This window comes from Apostichopus japonicus, chromosome 5 (assembly GCF_037975245.1).
Source record: "Apostichopus japonicus isolate 1M-3 chromosome 5, ASM3797524v1, whole genome shotgun sequence".
Classification (NCBI taxonomy): domain Eukaryota; kingdom Metazoa; phylum Echinodermata; class Holothuroidea; order Aspidochirotida; family Stichopodidae; genus Apostichopus; species Apostichopus japonicus.
Genome location: NC_092565.1, coordinates 13,925,712 through 13,946,796, shown reverse-complemented (window position 1 = coordinate 13,946,796; position 21,085 = coordinate 13,925,712). Strand labels below are relative to the sequence as shown.

Below are 21,085 nucleotides of genomic sequence, written 5' to 3'. Positions count from 1 at the left end.
GTTCGAGCCTAGTCTCTAGTACGTTCTTTCTTTGCGCTACATTGTTAGTTTTGGGAAGGATTACGGTATTTCCCCCATTTCACAATGACGTCACATTCGAACTGACATGTGTTCATCGAACACTAGCAATTAACGTCTAAAGTTATCTGGTCAACGATTTATAAACTTGTAAACTGTTGTGCCCCCTCCTCTCCACAAAAAGGGAAAAAATTGCAATTTTATCTTAACCTTTCTAGCGCCTAGAGTTAATGGCGGAGACCATATGCATACCAGGTTAGTTGTCGTCTGACACAGCCAGGCAGTATAGCCTAGGCTATACTAGTACTACCTGTAGACTGTAGCCTATACAATATTACTAGCTAAATTACAGTATGCTGTAAATGTATGTACATTGAATTTTTTTGTAAACTAACGTTATGCGTTGGCCTAGCTTAGCTTAAGTTATTCAATACATACTTAGGCCAATGCTAGGACGAGTCAAACAGATCTATAGTCGAGTGACTCCTGAGGAAAATTCCTAATTATTCTGGAATAAAAAACGTGTACACGAACGTATGATATTATCCTATATACATGATCATATATATTGTGAACAATCGTAAAAATAAAGGATCATCATTTTAAAAAGGTATAAAATCGGTACCACAATTCAAGGACTTTAACAAATGTTACCAGGGAAAGATTCGCTTCAAAAAAATCCAAACAAAGTCTGTTGACACTTAGCAGACTTGGTGCACTGTGCATTCAAAAGATATTACATTGATACCCACTACTGTATACATATACACCTGTCGCAAAAAAAAGAAGATATTTCATGAATAAATCCTAATAATAATATAATAATAAATAATGTACCTATGTTAAATCTCAAAAGCACTTAAAATTAGAAATTGTCTTATTCATGTGTATGTTTGCAAGTTGCAAAAGGACATTTTTTTTTGGCTTCAATAATGACAATCATACCCATTTGCTTCAAGTTTGCATATTGAATAATCTGCCACAATTTCAGTTATCAATATTTTGAGATCGCTATGTGGTAATCACCATTGTCTGGTGCATTCTGCTTTTCTGCCACTTTCATATTCTCTTTTCCTATGGTAGGTGAACGTTTGGGCAGTGTTGATCATTACAAAGCTGGTGAGGGCACATATGTTCGTCATGGGTTTATCTTCTCAAATCTAGCAGGTTACAAGAGGACTACCCCAGTAGATGATGGGGAGGTGAGTAACTGAAAACGTTCTCTTAGTAATGTGTCTTATTAATGATGAGCATGTCATTTTTTAACATCTAGGGCTATCCCTGGGGTAAATTTAAGCTGGATTGGATGATGGAGAATTCATACTGATTCTGCAGGATGTGTATGTACTCCTATTGCAAGATATGTGCTCCAATTTCATGATGCAGTCCCACCAAGTATTTGCTTCCATCAATTATTATGTTACCCAATTTGAAATGGAAGGAAACCTTCCAACCCTATAGGCTTTTGTGACAAATATATTGTATCATATGTAGTTCATCAGTGTGTGGCAATTGTCATAAATTCTGTGCAACCTAACGATGCAGGTTATAATTGACAGATCTATAGAAAATGGCCCATGGATACAGGATTTATGCAATTATATTGCATAAGTACTGTATTAGTTTACTGAACAACTTTTGCCTGACAAGAACAGTTTGATTTAGATGATTTTAATGATATTTCAAAATTTGCACAGCCCTTCAACAGTGTCTACTGAGTCTTGGGTCAGCTGATCACTCACCTGCACCTCTGGCCCTGTACCTCTTTAAATATGACAGGAGACTGCTAGATCTGTTTGTTTACACATGAAAGCAGTTTGCATAAATTAGGATAATTTTATGTCTGCTGTTGTAGGAACAGGCTATAGCTTTCCAAAAGGGAAAACTGGACTGTTTTTTACCTACTTGCTATCTAGACATATTTTCTAGACATGTTGCTGGATGTTATATGATGTCCACTAATTTGCATACATAGGTTGCCTTAAAGTTCCTACTTTGTCCAGGTTCTCCCATTGCCTTACTCCTTTCCCCAGGGTGCTTGTTAGTTAGTCACACATATCACAATTATTTTCAATCCCCCCCACCCCCCATCTGACTGAAACAAGTTTTTGTTTGCTATGGAGACTTGTGCCAATCCATTCTCCACAGTACTTGACTCTAATAACAAAAAAGTGGCTAAAGTTTTTATCTCTTTATTTATATTTTCCTGTGAAAAGATTCCAGAATTGACAGTTGTGTCCAGAAAACAGAGTTCTGTCATTCCAGAAGTTAGGTCTGTGGTCACTGTTAAGGTAGGTCAAGAATGTTTCTTTTTCACTCAGTCATAAGTTTCAATAAAGTTCACTGTAACACCACCGTCTTCATGTTTGAGCAGGACAGACTTTAGCAAACAGTCATATTTCACAGCTGTTAGTGGGTGGATCAATCACCTCAGGTTTAACCTTTTCCTTCATAACAAAAGAATAGAAAATTGCATGAAGAAATGCATTAAAAAGAAGTATTTTGTAAATGGCACAGGCTTGTGTTTATGCAATATTGACCTCTCTTGTCTAAAATCACTTTCATTAATAATCTTCAAAGTCATTTTCTGTACCTTTAAAAAAAAGTAAAATAAGGAAAAGAAGTAATTCTTTTCAGATTCTTGCAGTCAACACCAAGTTTTGTTCTTGTGCTATACTGGGCGTTGAGGGAAAGTCTTTGAGAGAAACATTCCGTGGGATGATACGAAGAGAGGACATCAGAGCAACAGAAAAAGACAAAGTGGAAGTTTATAAGTCATTTCGACCTGGAGACATTGTACTTGCAAGAGTTGTATCCTTTAACAAAAACATTTGATGTCACATTTTCCATTGATGCAGTCTTAGGGTACCATTTTCAATAGCTTAGGAATATAAAAGCTACCTGAAAAATATATCCTTTGACACAAGTTAACAAAATTGGAAAATACTCCATTATACCACTTGGATTTGGTTAACTTTCAAAAATTCTTTGAAGATTTTTTAAGTTGTAGGATGTCAATAATTTCTTGTTGTGTGAAGTTGATAGAAACTGAATGCTACTTTAAGTAATACTGATTGTCAGGTTTGAAAGTTCATAAAATCCTGAAAAAAGTGCTCTTGAAAGGTCTTTAAAGAACGGAAAGGGTGAAGAAGATACCTTGATCAAAGTGATTCCAATTTTCAAAACCAATGAATATCTCTTTTTTACTACTTAGTGGAATACTGTTAGGGTTATCATTATAAAAGCTTTCCCATTTTTTTTTGACATTTCTGATTACCAGTGACCTTTTACCTGTACAAAAATTTAGCAAACTCTTTTTTTTCTCACAATCTTAGTGGTTAACTGTGTGCCTTTTTAATATAGTAGACCTCTGTGTTGTTTACAAGGTGTCAGTTATGCTGTACTGAACTTAAACTGAAGTACTGATTGTTACCAATAGCAATCAGCAAAGCACAGTATGGCATTCATCTTTCAGCCAAAGTTGGCACAAGATTGATATGTCAAGCCTGTGAAATTTTGTCTCCAATCTGTAGGCTGCAATAATTAAGGGTATACTGGCTCCCATGACAATAATGAAAATATTATTTTTTTGTATCGGATACTTTGACCTGCACATGGTCCATTTGTTATGCTGAAATATCCCATCATTAGCATCATATACAAACTTTCCAGTTTTATTCTTTTGTCCTTTAAATAAGTTATTTGTTCCAGTTAATTTATGGTTCAATAAAAATAATTCTCTGAAATTATAGGGTTCTTTGGACAACACTTTTGAAAACCTTGCAGCGCGCAGAAAATTTGTGTTTTAACGGTCATATTTACAAGAAACTTGGAAAGTGGGTGGCGAGTTTTTTTTTCAGAAATAGGTAGCTATTGAAAAGTTGATAATAGGTTTTGCATTCTCTCCAGTCAGTCTTATTGTAGCCTTGACATAACTGTGAAGCTTTCTCTTGGCGATGCCCGCTCTTACCTTTTGACAACTGCAGAGAATGAACTAGGAGTTGTGCTTGCCCAAAGTGAGGCAGGTAAGTTGTACACATTAACTATTCTAATGAAGGATTGAGGTGACGGAAGGGTTTGGACACAAAATACCACACAGATTGACGCAATTTACTTTGTTTCCAAAAGCCATTTATTTGACTGCATAAATATATATAAAACAACATGGGTCATAAGTTATGAAAATGAAGTATTTTACATCTTTCTAAAATTCCAAAAGCTTTCGATGATGACTTTAGGCACATAAATTAATTTTTTTATGTTGTAGAGTAATGAAGAAGAAACTGAGCTGACAGTCCAGGTTGTAATTTTATACTGTGTTTCATTTTGAGAAATGAACCTGTCAACACCTTAGACTCATTAAAGTGGTTGAACTGTTAAATCAAAACACAGACCAATACTCAAGCATAAGACCTCATGACCTCTGATAACATGTTTGTAATGTGTTAAAGGACAAAAGGTATATATACATGTAGAGAACACACTAGCAAATATGGATACACAGAGGCATAGCATTATTTATTGGGTAAACTATTTATAAGGCTAGCATATGTTAAACACTTAAAGTTGAAATATGATATGTCTGGGTCTGGATTGCCAAGGTAATATTTGCACAAATATCAGAAGTTTTCTCAGTTCAGGTTTACTGTGTGAAGTCATCAACAACTGTTTGCATAAAACAATCCTTATGATTTTTTGACCATAAAGATGTATAACATTAGGGTTGAAATTAACGGGGGAGAATGTTCCTAACTGTTGTACTCAGTTCTCTGTTTCTACCTGGTTGAAAACTCCATAAAGCTAAACTCAGCTTCAATTATTGTCAAATGTTTTATTTATAATCTGACTGTGGCAAACTAACAGAAATCCAACTTGAACTTCTATCCTAACATACAAATTAAGTGGAATGTTGATAGTTGTTTTCACCTTCAAAGCAATTGCTACTCCTCACAAAAGGTGACAAAACAATTAGAGACAGTTAAAATTTATAGGTTGATAACAACATGCAGTAGTGCAGTACAAGCATTTGAAATTCTATAATTTTAGCCTGGGAATAATGTGCAAGTTAAATCATTGGATTCTCCCCATTGGAAATTAGAAATGATAAAAGATGTGATGACATCACAATGTTCCTTTCCATGAAATCTTAGTATTGACCATATTCTTATAGTGTGTCGGTGAAGTTCACTACCTAACTAGAACTTTGGAAATTAATGTCAGCCTCTCATCTCTTGCAGGAGTAAATCTTGTCCCTATCAGTTGGTGCGAGATGATTTGTCCAAAGACTCACGTCAAAGAATTACGAAAAGTGGCAAAGGTTCAACCAGACTACATACAAACAACGTGATGGATCTATCTCGCAACTCGTTCCCATGGAGATTGTCATTAGCTGCACATGGGTAAAGTGAACTGATCATCAACAGCCTTTGATCGGACATAAAAGTTGCTGGTTGCTGGTTAGCGATGGAATAAACTGTTTCCTCATTATCATGGAACTGATCAGTAGCCGTACATGGACGACGACTCAAATTGACAAGACTTTTCAAGCCAATGTGTCTTCTGTTTCATATCTATCATTCCATTCTTAAGAAGTGAACAAGTTAAAGTTGACAAACCAAGAAAACAAGACCTGGATGTGTGTGTTCTGTTTTCACTGGGAAGCACCGGACTACAATGGTTTATCAATCATGTCCTTGTTCTAGATGACCTGTCTTGCTATCGTAGAAGGATAAATATATTTCAGTCCTAAGACACAGAACATACTGAGATTCTATGCAAAGTTAACCTGGAAGTATATCAAGGATACTTCCACAGTAAACCAAACATAAAAAGCAAACTATTCAAGTGTTGTTATAACAGCAATCTGAACACTGGTTGTGCTGTTGCAAGCAGCCTGCAAAAGTATAAATGCCAAGTACAAACAATGTCACTAAAAATTGTAAGTATCGACCTTTAGACCTTGGTGTGTAGAAAAGGGAGGCTTAATGCTCCTCTCAAATAATTTCAATTGTTTTACATTCTGTTTCTCCAAGAAACTAGGTTTCAAAATTTTTTGGAGTCTGGCCAAGTATTATGTACTTGGATGATGCACTGCAAAGCAGATCTTGAGATCTAATATTCAAAGTTACTCCCAAGAAATACCAAGTACTGAGGAGCATAACATTTCAAATCCAATTGTTTTTTTAAGACTGCAGTAGACCATTTGGGATGATTGCAAAAGATTTATAAAAGTTATCATTAGGTAAACAAGTATTTCTTCATTTGTTAAGTTGTGAGGAGGGGTGGAGGGAGGGGGGGGACAGGGGGTGGGTGTCGATACTGTACTCGAGGAACATTATTCATTTCTCTCTTGTATTTGAAGTCTTTAAGTAATGTTTGTTAATAAATAAGAATACTACATTAAATTAGTACTTTCCATCATTTGCTATCACTGTGTTCTGATTTCAGAAATATATATGAAACTTTCAGCAGCAACAAGAAGCAACAAGAACTCATCCTTTGAGAAGTGAACCACAAAAAATTTATAGCAGAAACTCTGCTTGCCCCTTTTTAAAGCCAACTGTTTCATTAATAAATAATTGATAGGATGTCTTGAGTTTATTGTATTTTTCAATCCAGCCTTCTTTTTCCTGTTTCTCCCGTTCAATTTCATCCAAAGCATCTTGGTGTCTAGCCTCCCCTGCTTTAATCTCTTCCTTTAACTTAGCTATTTCTTGTTTGTGATTCTGTTGAATCTTGCCAAGCTCCACGGCTGCTGCACGTCTTTCTTCCATCTGTGTATTCAATATTGCGTCCACTTTCACTCGGTCTAGTTCGGCAGTCAATTCTTTCAGGGCTGTGGCTTTGTCTGCTTCAGCTTCCTTCGCTGTCTCGGCTGATTTAGCCGACGTTAACCTGCGGGATACACAAATAAATACTGCGTTGAGAACCACATATCAGTTTCTCCTTTGGGGGAATAAATTATTTCCAGAGTCACTACTGTACGTGAAAACTGACCTGGATATAAAGTTGAAAAGCTTAACCTAGCATACACTGTATACTTATAAAAATCGCTACTGAAATGGCCAGATCATAATTGAAAAAGCTTTGCAGTGGATATGTTGGTCGGAACAACCCGAAAATCCAGACTTTCTGAAGTTTCATAAATCCAGTCAGATTCTCAGGTAAGATAGCAATGAGAGGAGAAGAGATTTAACATATTGATAGACCTGTAGTAGAATATCGCTTTTCCTGTCCAAGTAAAATATTGCAACAAACTTCCAATGGAGCCAATAAATATACACAGCAGTCCTGCCGGAACAAGACACTGTGCATTCCCCGGCAAATGAAATTGGAGAGCATCCTCTACTTTCTACTTTTTTATTTCTTTGGGTTATAAAAATATCTGCTGAACAGTGAGATTGCTTTTAAAACAAAAATACTCCTAGCAAGGTTTGTCAAATTTCATGTGCTGTATGGGGCAATATTTGGTACAAAATTTGTCACAATGTTTATGCCAGTTTTTGTGAAACAAAACTCAGAAACCAAAACTTAATTGTATAGATATACACTGCAATATCATTACATCCCCAGAATCACTATGCCAGAGTCTGAGCTCCAATAAGCAATTATTGTGATATATCCAAAGCTTTTCAATATAAAGCCCAGTTTTTATTTATCATATTACTTGCAGTTGGGGCTCATTAAAAAAAGGGAGGCTCTGTAACTGATATTTCAGTCCCAATAATATACCAATTACAAATTATTGCACTGTACCCCAGAGGAATGTACAGACACCAATCACATCAAGAGGTGTCTTTGTCAGATGTTTCTAATTATAACCAAAGCAGTGGCAGATCCAGGACTTTACTGCACACATAGAAAATTGGTGTGTAAAAGAAAACATCCATAAAACGAATAGGAATGCACGAACGTCAACTGCGCTCAATTTGTTCAGACACCACCCCCTAGAGTTTGCCTTACCCAGCAACTCTCTCTGTTTCTTCCAATGCTTTTTGTATTTCTTCTTTCCTAGCTACAGCAACAGCTTCCTCCCTTTCACTGTTCTTCTCCTCTATCAACTCAGCTTTTGTTTGTTCCAATACTCCCTGGGCACGTTCACGTTCCTGCCTCACTTGCTGCAAAGCGATCTGCTTCATGTCCGTTTCAATCTTGATGGTTTGCTCCTTAAAGAGAATAAAAATACATAAGTTTTAAACCATAACTTCTACGACTCATTCAAGACATTAGCTGTGTTCTACTGAATAGGGAGAAATATTAAGAAAAGCAGCATGAAGATGCTCTTACCACGGTAGAGATGAATTTATAAGTTATTTCATCCCGTTGACAGTCGGGTTTTGCCAATACACTAAACCATCATGCATCAGTAAGCAGGATACACGAAAATGTACCAATTTACCAATGTACCGCATTATTACCAAACAACCTTTACATTAAAATACCTTGAGGGCCTTTTCACATTCCAAGTCCTTCTCCTTCATCCTTTTATCCAACTCTTCCTCTGCCAGTTTACGACATTTCTCTAGAGCGATTTCTTTCACATGAGTAGCTTGTTTCCACACAGCCTCTTCAGCAGCTTCAATCGCAATGCTTCTTTCCTCATCTGTTTTGTTCTCCCATTTCACATGGATATTCTGGCCAATTTCTAATGAAAATGAAAAACATGAGCACTCATTGAACAGAAGGCAAAGGTACTGTGAATCTCACAGGAAAGAATGCAATCAGGCTGTCCCATTTTGTGGTTGCATTTGCTAGTATCACATCATCTCAACATTGCTTTTTTTTAAAAACATCAAGTCATTAAGGAAAAAACTCCAAATTGGTAAGGGGTCCTCAAAGCTGGTCTATGCTAAATAACAATGGAATGATTTACCAATGTTGGTGGATACCAACAAATAATAGCAATGTACAGTATATATATTTTACAATATAAGAACAGTCCCTACAATAAGAAAACATTAAGAAGTGGACATTGGTTTCAGTGGTACTGTACTTTTCTGAAAATAAGTCTGCAATTGGCTGGCTACCGAAATTTAATGGAAATTTTACTTTATTTATTAGTAGAAATATGAATGGAAAAATGTTAACAGGATTGGCTTTGTTTTCCTCTGACATATACATTCACTGTATGTTCATGACAAACCAGAGACCGAGAAAAGTTTAATCTCCTTGTAAAGGAGAAGGACATACAACTGGTTCAAGAGTTTCATTAGTTTCAAACCATGGTTTTGGTTTGATTTGAAACTTCAGGGGTATGAGCATATTTGAAAGGATATCCATGAATACTTACAAATGAACTTGCAAATATGCACACTACACACTATTGAGAGAAATGTCAAGGCTATCCCGCTATGTGACCATGTCATGGTATGGTGGTATATGATAACCCTGTGTACCTCATAATTTTGCATACTGTAAATACATTTCTACCTGCAAAGATAGACATTGCTGGCTAGTTGACGTATTTGATAGTAAAATTACTGAAACCACCTTTTGCAAACAATTTTTATCTTCACATTACAGAGCCACAATGCTAACAGATAAATTAAAACAGTTAAAAGAACAGTAATCTGCGATGACTTTAGGAATTATTTTTCACAAATGTAACCATATTGTAGTCAATTGACTTGTAAGTTGTAGCACTTTGCGAGATGTTTGGAATATACTTCAGGATTTTTAAATCAAAACTCCAAGGTCCAATACCCAATAAACAAGTTCTATTTGACACATGTAAAAAATAAATGGAGCAAAATCTATCTACACACAACCATTTGCAAGATGTGCAACCACATTCAATATAACAGAAGCCTAGCCATTCAATGCAATGGCTGTGTAAAGATTATACACACAAACGAAGCACCCAACACGTTAGAAACAAGCTTCTAGCGGAATATGTCGGCTGGGTACAAGGGCAGGCGCGTAGCCAAGGGGGGGGGGCGAAGGGGGCAGCCGCCCCCCCCTTGGGCATATTTTCAATTTTTTTTTTAATGTTTTTATGATATCGCTAGTATTTTCAAAAGAGAAAATGCTAAGATGCAACTTACAAGGCCTGGGAAGTGCCATTTCCAGCGATCTGGGAGGTATTTTCAGCCAAAATTTTCTTGTACGCTTCGCGCCAACTCATGGTGGCGCTACGTTTAGATAGTTTGCAATGCGGAATATACAGTTTCGCCCCTCCCTTGGCAAATTCCTGGCTACGCGCCTGTACAAGGGAGACATAATTATGATCCCTGATAGCTAGTAGTAGGCTATAGCATATAGATTGCAAACTTAAATAAAGGTATTCAACTTAAATATAGAAATATAAATATAGATTCAAAATTTACCTAGTATACTTGAATGGGTGAATGCTTGAGTCTGCACAGGTTTTGTATCTTCATATCTTTTAGGAACCCCTCTATATTTTCGGGCCAAGGCTTTATTGTCTCTTAAAGGGCCATCCATCTTGAAATTGGTCCAAGCCTGATCGATGAGCACAGTTCAATAACAAGTTTGCTGTTAATGTTAGCCTAAAACTGAGCTTAATGTTATAGCTAGACTAAATGCTTTTGCCACGGACGATGATAGTACTTAGTCGTCGAACTACACCAATGAATTAGTTCAGTTTAGGCCAATTGGCCTTAGTTTCTGCAAGGTTGGTCCGACCACGCTAAGAGTAAGAGAAAGAAGCACCTGTGCAGTGTGCTAGCCAATCCAGTATGGTTAGGCTATAGATATGCTACAGTAGCCTCATTTAGGATCACGGTGAAAGAAATAATTGCGAAACTTAAATATTCAGTTTATGAACAATGAGTTTAAACTTCTCAGGCCTACAACAATATACTTAAGTTTGTATAGGCTAGCTAGTAAGTCAGATCCTGATTCAGTGTCAATATCAAGGCAATTACAATACTGTGCGAGATAACGATGACACGTTAGCACAGATTATCCCATCGTAACTTCCTAACTCAAGCCAACAATTTTCAGCAACTGCACAATTACAACACAAGTAAAACATGAACCCTCGGTGTACTACATTGTTTGAACGCTACACTGCTATGCAAACAATGTTATTACGAGAATAAAAAAGGTCGCTTTAATTAAGATGCGTAACTTTCAAGCAATTTATCACATCACTTACACAAGGAATGAAATATCATTTGGTGAATAACCTCAAATAAAAGGAAATACATCTCGATCACTTTTCTGTCATATGTCTACGTTATTTATGAATTCTTTTATCATGGAAGACCAATCTTTCAGTTACCACAGTAACCAGTAATATTAATCCGCCAAAAGCGTCGTATGCTGTGTGCGCTATGATTCATAAGGGGAAATTGAAGCAGACGCTTTTGCTATAAAAATTCTGAATTGCTATCAAAAATGGGCTTCACGAACTGTTAAGGGAAGTGAAAAATACACCTCGTTTCGGGAATGATTTAAATTTAAATAAAATGCTTGAGCAACTGAATTCCGCAGCGCTAATATGTTAGCGGACTAACTTTACGCAATAGCGTATACGTACGTAACATCCCAAACAGTGACGAAGCAGAGGGAGGGACCCAATGGGGCGCGCATGATTTCATTAGTGTGGGTCCCCATGGTGGGGAGGGTGTCAGTTGAGGGAATTCAAAACGTTTCCAGCATTTCTTTGGGTCCTGCCAACGTCAATTTATATGTCCCTTCCTACACTTCCGGTGGCATACTCCTATTAGAGTCTATGATCCGCCCGATTGTTCTCCTGTCTCAGGAAAAGTGTCAAAAGCAGCAGGAGAACATTGTTTTGACCTGTTATCAATCAGGATCTAGCTTTTTCTGGCTTGTAGCCTATGTTAAAGAAAATGCATGGAAGTACATGTACATGTTCGCCTCCCATGAGAAGCGTACGAAAATTGTTTACTACTGAGTGACGAGGTTTGTTAACAAGTGACGAAAACTTCAGGCTCTGATGCAAAAAAATCTGCTCGGTGATGATACGGAAAATTGACAGTACCATGAAAGGCCAACTTGTCAACTATCCATTGATGGGTAGCGTTTAGCTAGTGAGAACTTCTATCTAGACTTAGAGACCACATTACTTTTGTGATTTATGTGTGTAAATCAATAGGGATTTTACTGTGCGTATGCTCCCTTCCATAGAAATGTGCAGAACAGCTGCAGGTGGCATACTCCTATTAGCCTCTATATCAATCCGCGGCAAATGTTCACTTTCAGGAAAAGTGCCAATTAGGAGCAGGAGAACAACTTGTTTTGCTATGTTATCAATTAGGATGTGCTTTGATGTTAAAGAACATGAATGGAAGCACATGTGGTTAAAAAATTGGGTCAATTGAGGCAATTTTAGACCCCTTTAGGCCTCCAAGGAGCAGCGTAGGAAATTTGTTTACCGCTGAGTGGAGAGGTTTGTTTACAAGTGACGAAAAGTTCCGGCTCTCGTAGCAAAAAATCTGCATAGTCATGGTACGGAAAACTGATGGTGCCATGAAAGACCAACTTGTCAGCTATCCAGTGATGGGTAGCGTTTAGCAAGTGAAAACTTCTATCTAGGCTTAGAGAAGACATTACTTTTGTGATTTAGTGTGTAAGTCAATGGGGCTTTTAATGGGCGTATGCTACCTTAACTTAACCTTTGATTTGATTTATTTATTTGTTTTTCACCTTAAGGTGGCATACTCCTACTAGAGTCTATATCGATCCGCTCGATTGTTCTCCTTCAGGAAAAGTGCCGAAAAGCAGCAGGAGAACATCTTTTGTGACCTGTTATCAATCATAATCTAGTTTTTTTTTGTGGCTTGCATGTTGAAGAGCATGAATGGAAGTACATGTGGTGAAAAAATTGGGTCAATTGAGGCAATTTTAGACCCCTTTAGGCCTCCCAGGAGCACCGTAGGAAATTTGTTTACCACTGAGTGAAGAGGTTTGTTTACAAGTGACGAAAACTTCCGGCTCGGATAGCAAAAAATCTTCACGGTCATGGTAAAAAAAAAAGGTGACCCCTTTGTTATATTTTCCCTTTTTCTATTCTTAAGTTTTTCTTTCTTTTTTTCTTTTTGGGGAGTCTCCTACTTTGTTAAGCCTTGCAGGCTTTATAGGAGACTTCCCGTCACACTGTAAATTGTGATGAAACAAATAAATATACAAAAACAAATATACAAATATTAACATAGCTTTTGTAGTAAGGAGTCTTTGTGGCCTCCAAGCAGATAACTTGACTAAAATCGACATATAACGTTGGGATTTACTTTATTTCACTTTATTTCCAGCACATTCAAAACCCAATTGTGTACATAACTTTTTGTGACACAAGGCTTTATTTGTGCCTCACAATGCTTCCAACTTGAAACAGATTTTAATAGATAGGCCCTAGGGAGTAGGGTACTAATACATATGAAAAGGGTAGTCTCCTACTTTGTTAAGCCTTACAGGCTTTATAGGAGACTTCCCGTCACACTGTAAATTGTGATGAAACAAATATATATACAAATACAAATACAAAATACCAGAGTGAATGGCCGTGCATGACACTGGGAGAACAGTTCGGCAAAAGACGTACTAATACTTACAGCTCCCCATGTAGGCACGAGCATGTAGGCACGAGCTGTAAAAGATCGGCAAAAGACGCACGTCACTGGGGTTCGAACCACCGATGCAAAAGAGAGTCTCGCTCATCAGCTCGTACAGTGCGCCAAGCCATCGCGCCACTGTATGGACTGAGATATTAGGCCGATTAACTAATACTTACAGCTCCCCATGTAAGCACGAGCTGTAAAAGTCGCACGTCACCGGGGTTCGAACCACCGATGCAAAAGAGAGTCTCGCTCATCAGCTCGTACAGTGCGCCAAGCCATCGCGCCACTGTATGGACTGAGATATTAGGCCGATTAACTAATACTTGCAGCTCCCCATGTAGGCACGAGCTGTAAAAGACGCACGTCACCGGGGTTCGAACCACCGATGCAAAAGAGAGTCTCGCTCATCAGCTCGTACAGTGCGCCAAGCCATCGCGCCACTGTATGGACTGAGATATTAGGCCGATTAACTAATACTTACAGCTCCCCATGTAGGCACGAGCTGTAAAAGATCGGCAAAAGACGCACGTCACCGGGGTTCGAACCACCGATGCAAAAGAGAGTCTCGCTCATCAGCTCGTACAGTGCGCCAAGCCATCGCGCCACTGTATGGACTGAGATATTAGGCCGATTAACTAATACTTGCAGCTCCCCATGTAGGCACGAGCTGTAAAAGACGCACGTCACCGGGGTTCGAACCACCGATGCAAAAGAGAGTCTCGCTCATCAGCTCGTACAGTGCGCCAAGCCATCGCGCCACTGTATGGACTGAGATATTAGGCCGATTAACTAATACTTACAGCTCCCCATGTAGGCACGAGCTGTAAAAGACGCACGTCACCGGGGTTCGAACCACCGATGCAAAAGAGAGTCTCGCTCATCAGCTCGTACAGTGCGCCAAGCCATCGCGCCACTGTATGGACTGAGATATTAGGCCGATTAACTAATACTTACAGCTCCCCATGTAGGCACGAGCTGTAAAAGACGCACGTCACCGGGGTTCGAACCACCGATGCAAAAGAGAGTCTCGCTCATCAGCTCGTACAGTGCGCCAAGCCATCGCGCCAATGTATGGACTGAGATATTAGGCCGATTAACTAATACTTACAGCTCCCCATGTAGGCACGAGCTGTAAAAGACGCACGTCACCGGGGTTCGAACCACCGATGCAAAAGAGAGTCTCGCTCATCAGCTCGTACAGTGCGCCAAGCCATCGCGCCACTGTATGGACTGAGATATTAGGCCGATTAACTAATACTTGCAGCTCCCCATGTAGGCACGAGCTGTAAAAGATCGGCAAAAGACGCACGTCACCGGGGTTCGAACCACCGATGCAAAAGAGAGTCTCGCTCATCAGCTCGTACAGTGCGCCAAGCCATCGCGCCACTGTATGGACTGAGATATTAGGCCGATTAACTAATACTTACAGCTCCCCATGTAGGCACGAGCTGTAAAAGATCGGCAAAAGACGCACGTCACCGGGGTTCGAACCACCGATGCAAAAGAGAGTCTCGCTCATCAGCTCGTACAGTGCGCCAAGCCATCGCGCCACTGTATGGACTGAGATATTAGGCCGATTAACTAATACTTGCAGCTCCCCATGTAGGCACGAGCTGTAAAAGACGCACGTCACCGGGGTTCGAACCACCGATGCAAAAGAGAGTCTCGCTCATCAGCTCGTACAGTGCGCCAAGCCATCGCGCCACTGTATGGACTGAGATATTAGGCCGATTAACTAATACTTACAGCTCCCCATGTAGGCACGAGCTGTAAAAGACGCACGTCACCGGGGTTCGAACCACCGATGCAAAAGAGAGTCTCGCTCATCAGCTCGTACAGTGCGCCAAGCCATCGCGCCACTGTATGGACTGAGATATTAGGCCGATTAACTAATACTTACAGCTCCCCATGTAGGCACGAGCTGTAAAAGACGCACGTCACCGGGGTTCGAACCACCGATGCAAAAGAGAGTCTCGCTCATCAGCTCGTACAGTGCGCCAAGCCATCGCGCCAATGTATGGACTGAGATATTAGGCCGATTAACTAATACTTACAGCTCCCCATGTAGGCACGAGCTGTAAAAGACGCACGTCACCGGGGTTCGAACGACCGATGCAAAAGAGAGTCTCGCTCATCAGCTCGTACAGTGCGCCAAGCCATCGCGCCACTGTATGGACTGAGATATTAGGCCGATTAACTAATACTTACAGCTCCCCATGTAGGCACGAGCTGTAAAAGACGCACGTCACCGGGGTTCGAACCACCGATGCAAAAGAGAGTCTCGCTCATCAGCTCGTACAGTGCGCCAAGCCATCGCGCCACTGTATGGACTGAGATATTAGGCCGATTAACTAATACTTACAGCTCCCCATGTAGGCACGAGCTGTAAAAGATCGGCAAAAGACGCACGTCACCGGGGTTCGAACCACCGATGCAAAAGAGAGTCTCGCTCATCAGCTCGTACAGTGCGCCAAGCCATCGCGCCACTGTATGGACTGAGATATTAGGCCGATTAACTAATACTTGCAGCTCCCCATGTAGGCACGAGCTGTAAAAGACGCACGTCACCGGGGTTCGAACCACCGATGCAAAAGAGAGTCTCGCTCATCAGCTCGTACAGTGCGCCAAGCCATCGCGCCACTGTATGGACTGAGATATTAGGCCGATTAACTAATACTTACAGCTCCCCATGTAGGCACGAGCTGTAAAAGATCGGCAAAAGACGCACGTCACCGGGGTTCGAACCACCGATGCAAAAGAGAGTCTCGCTCATCAGCTCGTACAGTGCGCCAAGCCATCGCGCCACTGTATGGACTGAGATATTAGGCCGATTAACTAATACTTGCAGCTCCCCATGTAGGCACGAGCTGTAAAAGACGCACGTCACCGGGGTTCGAACCACCGATGCAAAAGAGAGTCTCGCTCATCAGCTCGTACAGTGCGCCAAGCCATCGCGCCACTGTATGGACTGAGATATTAGGCCGATTAACTAATACTTACAGCTCCCCATGTAGGCACGAGCTGTAAAAGACGCACGTCACCGGGGTTCGAACCACCGATGCAAAAGAGAGTCTCGCTCATCAGCTCGTACAGTGCGCCAAGCCATCGCGCCACTGTATGGACTGAGATATTAGGCCGATTAACTAATACTTACAGCTCCCCATGTAGGCACGAGCTGTAAAAGACGCACGTCACCGGGGTTCGAACCACCGATGCAAAAGAGAGTCTCGCTCATCAGCTCGTACAGTGCGCCAAGCCATCGCGCCAATGTATGGACTGAGATATTAGGCCGATTAACTAATACTTACAGCTCCCCATGTAGGCACGAGCTGTAAAAGACGCACGTCACCGGGGTTCGAACCACCGATGCAAAAGAGAGTCTCGCTCATCAGCTCGTACAGTGCGCCAAGCCATCGCGCCACTGTATGGACTGAGATATTAGGCCGATTAACTAATACTTGCAGCTCCCCATGTAGGCACGAGCTGTAAAAGATCGGCAAAAGACGCACGTCACCGGGGTTCGAACCACCGATGCAAAAGAGAGTCTCGCTCATCAGCTCGTACAGTGCGCCAAGCCATCGCGCCACTGTATGGACTGAGATATTAGGCCGATTAACTAATACTTACAGCTCCCCATGTAGGCACGAGCTGTAAAAGATCGGCAAAAGACGCACGTCACCGGGGTTCGAACCACCGATGCAAAAGAGAGTCTCGCTCATCAGCTCGTACAGTGCGCCAAGCCATCGCGCCACTGTATGGACTGAGATATTAGGCCGATTAACTAATACTTGCAGCTCCCCATGTAGGCACGAGCTGTAAAAGACGCACGTCACCGGGGTTCGAACCACCGATGCAAAAGAGAGTCTCGCTCATCAGCTCGTACAGTGCGCCAAGCCATCGCGCCACTGTATGGACTGAGATATTAGGCCGATTAACTAATACTTACAGCTCCCCATGTAGGCACGAGCTGTAAAAGACGCACGTCACCGGGGTTCGAACCACCGATGCAAAAGAGAGTCTCGCTCATCAGCTCGTACAGTGCGCCAAGCCATCGCGCCACTGTATGGACTGAGATATTAGGCCGATTAACTAATACTTACAGCTCCCCATGTAGGCACGAGCTGTAAAAGACGCACGTCACCGGGGTTCGAACCACCGATGCAAAAGAGAGTCTCGCTCATCAGCTCGTACAGTGCGCCAAGCCATCGCGCCAATGTATGGACTGAGATATTAGGCCGATTAACTAATACTTACAGCTCCCCATGTAGGCACGAGCTGTAAAAGACGCACGTCACCGGGGTTCGAACCACCGATGCAAAAGAGAGTCTCGCTCATCAGCTCGTACAGTGCGCCAAGCCATCGCGCCACTGTATGGACTGAGATATTAGGCCGATTAACTAATACTTACAGCTCCCCATGTAGGCACGAGCTGTAAAAGACGCACGTCACCGGGGTTCGAACCACCGATGCAAAAGAGAGTCTCGCTCATCAGCTCGTACAGTGCGCCAAGCCATCGCGCCACTGTATGGACTGAGATATTAGGCCGATTAACTAATACTTACAGCTCCCCATGTAGGCACGAGCTGTAAAAGATCGGCAAAAGACGCACGTCACCGGGGTTCGAACCACCGATGCAAAAGAGAGTCTCGCTCATCAGCTCGTACAGTGCGCCAAGCCATCGCGCCACTGTATGGACTGAGATATTAGGCCGATTAACTAATACTTGCAGCTCCCCATGTAGGCACGAGCTGTAAAAGACGCACGTCACCGGGGTTCGAACCACCGATGCAAAAGAGAGTCTCGCTCATCAGCTCGTACAGTGCGCCAAGCCATCGCGCCACTGTATGGACTGAGATATTAGGCCGATTAACTAATACTTACAGCTCCCCATGTAGGCACGAGCTGTAAAAGATCGGCAAAAGACGCACGTCACCGGGGTTCGAACCACCGATGCAAAAGAGAGTCTCGCTCATCAGCTCGTACAGTGCGCCAAGCCATCGCGCCACTGTATGGACTGAGATATTAGGCCGATTAACTAATACTTGCAGCTCCCCATGTAGGCACGAGCTGTAAAAGACGCACGTCACCGGGGTTCGAACCACCGATGCAAAAGAGAGTCTCGCTCATCAGCTCGTACAGTGCGCCAAGCCATCGCGCCACTGTATGGACTGAGATATTAGGCCGATTAACTAATACTTACAGCTCCCCATGTAGGCACGAGCTGTAAAAGACGCACGTCACCGGGGTTCGAACCACCGATGCAAAAGAGAGTCTCGCTCATCAGCTCGTACAGTGCGCCAAGCCATCGCGCCACTGTATGGACTGAGATATTAGGCCGATTAACTAATACTTACAGCTCCCCATGTAGGCACGAGCTGTAAAAGACGCACGTCACCGGGGTTCGAACCACCGATGCAAAAGAGAGTCTCGCTCATCAGCTCGTACAGTGCGCCAAGCCATCGCGCCAATGTATGGACTGAGATATTAGGCCGATTAACTAATACTTACAGCTCCCCATGTAGGCACGAGCTGTAAAAGACGCACGTCACCGGGGTTCGAACCACCGATGCAAAAGAGAGTCTCGCTCATCAGCTCGTACAGTGCGCCAAGCCATCGCGCCACTGTATGGACTGAGATATTAGGCCGATTAACTAATACTTGCAGCTCCCCATGTAGGCACGAGCTGTAAAAGATCGGCAAAAGACGCACGTCACCGGGGTTCGAACCACCGATGCAAAAGAGAGTCTCGCTCATCAGCTCGTACAGTGCGCCAAGCCATCGCGCCACTGTATGGACTGAGATATTAGGCCGATTAACTAATACTTACAGCTCCCCATGTAGGCACGAGCTGTAAAAGATCGGCAAAAGACGCACGTCACCGGGGTTCGAACCACCGATGCAAAAGAGAGTCTCGCTCATCAGCTCGTACAGTGCGCCAAGCCATCGCGCCACTGTATGGACTGAGATATTAGGCCGATTAACTAATACTTGCAGCTCCCCATGTAGGCACGAGCTGTAAAAGACGCACGTCACCGGGGTTCGAACCACCGATGCAAAAGAGAGTCTCGCTCATCAGCTCGTACAGTGCGCCAAGCCATCGCGCCACTGTATGGACTGAGATATTAGGCCGATTAACTAATACTTACAGCTCCCCATGTAGGCACGAGCTGTAAAAGACGCACGTCACCGGGGTTCGAACCACCGATGCAAAAGAGAGTCTCGCTCATCAGCTCGTACAGTGCGCCAAGCCATCGCGCCACTGTATGGACTGAGATATTAGGCCGATTAACTAATACTTACAGCTCCCCATGTAGGCACGAGCTGTAAAAGACGCACGTCACCGGGGTTCGAACCACCGATGCAAAAGAGAGTCTCGCTCATCAGCTCGTACAGTGCGCCAAGCCATCGCGCCACTGTATGGACTGAGATATTAGGCCGATTAACTAATACTTACAGCTCCCCATGTAGGCACGAGCTGTAAAAGACGCACGTCACCGGGGTTCGAACCACCGATGCAAAAGAGAGTCTCGCTCATCAGCTCGTACAGTGCGCCAAGCCATCGCGCCACTGTATGGACTGAGATATTAGGCCGATTAACTAATACTTACAGCTCCCCATGTAGGCACGAGCTGTAAAAGATCGGCAAAAGACGCACGTCACCGGGGTTCGAACCACCGATGCAAAAGAGAGTCTCGCTCATCAGCTCGTACAGTGCGCCAAGCCATCGCGCCACTGTATGGACTGAGATATTAGGCCGATTAACTAATACTTGCAGCTCCCCATGTAGGCACGAGCTGTAAAAGACGCACGTCACCGGGGTTCGAACCACCGATGCAAAAGAGAGTCTCGCTCATCAGCTCGTACAGTGCGCCAAGCCATCGCGCCACTGTATGGACTGAGATATTAGGCCGATTAACTAATACTTACAGCTCCCCATGTAGGCACGAGCTGTAAAAGATCGGCAAAAGACGCACGTCACCGGGGTTCGAACCACCGATGCAAAAGAGAGTCTCGCTCATCAGCTCGTACAGTGCGCCAAGCCATCGCGCCACTGTATGGACTGAGATATTAGGCCGATTAACTAATACTTACAGCTCCCCATGTAGGCACGAGCTGTAAAAGATCGGCAAAAGACGCACGTCACCGGGGTTCGAACCACCGATGCAAAAGAGAGTCTCGCTCATCAGCTCGTACAGTGCGCCAAGCCATCGCGCCACTGTATGGACTGAGATATTAGGCCGATTAACTAATACTTGCAGCTCCCCATGTAGGCACGAGCTGTAAAAGACGCACGTCACCGGGGTTCGAACCACCGATGCAAAAGAGAGTCTCGCTCATCAGCTCGTACAGTGCGCCAAGCCATCGCGCCACTGTATGGACTGAGATATTAGGCCGATTAACTAATACTTACAGCTCCCCATGTAGGCACGAGCTGTAAAAGACGCACGTCACCGGGGTTCGAACCACCGATGCAAAAGAGAGTCTCGCTCATCAGCTCGTACAGTGCGCCAAGCCATCGC

General features: G+C 42.5%; 2 protein-coding genes across 2 annotated transcripts; one reads left to right on the top strand and one right to left on the bottom strand.

Annotated features, from left to right (window-relative positions):
* Positions 1-85: 85 nt before the first annotated feature.
* LOC139967742 (exosome complex component CSL4-like) lies at positions 86-5,393 on the top strand. The gene is made up of 6 exons (XM_071971792.1): positions 86-273; positions 1,102-1,220; positions 2,235-2,309; positions 2,656-2,829; positions 3,962-4,043; positions 5,256-5,393. The coding sequence occupies exons 1-6, from the start codon at positions 249-251 to the stop codon at positions 5,363-5,365; spliced, it is 585 nt and encodes a 194-aa protein (XP_071827893.1). The 5' UTR covers positions 86-248; the 3' UTR covers positions 5,366-5,393.
* LOC139967741 (uncharacterized) lies at positions 4,128-11,006 on the bottom strand. Its single transcript, XM_071971791.1, has 4 exons — positions 10,344-11,006; positions 8,460-8,662; positions 7,981-8,183; positions 4,128-6,912 (listed from the first exon to the last, which is right to left on the bottom strand). The coding sequence occupies exons 1-4, from the start codon at positions 10,459-10,461 to the stop codon at positions 6,540-6,542; spliced, it is 897 nt and encodes a 298-aa protein (XP_071827892.1). The 5' UTR covers positions 10,462-11,006; the 3' UTR covers positions 4,128-6,539.
* Positions 11,007-21,085: the final 10,079 nt, after the last annotated feature.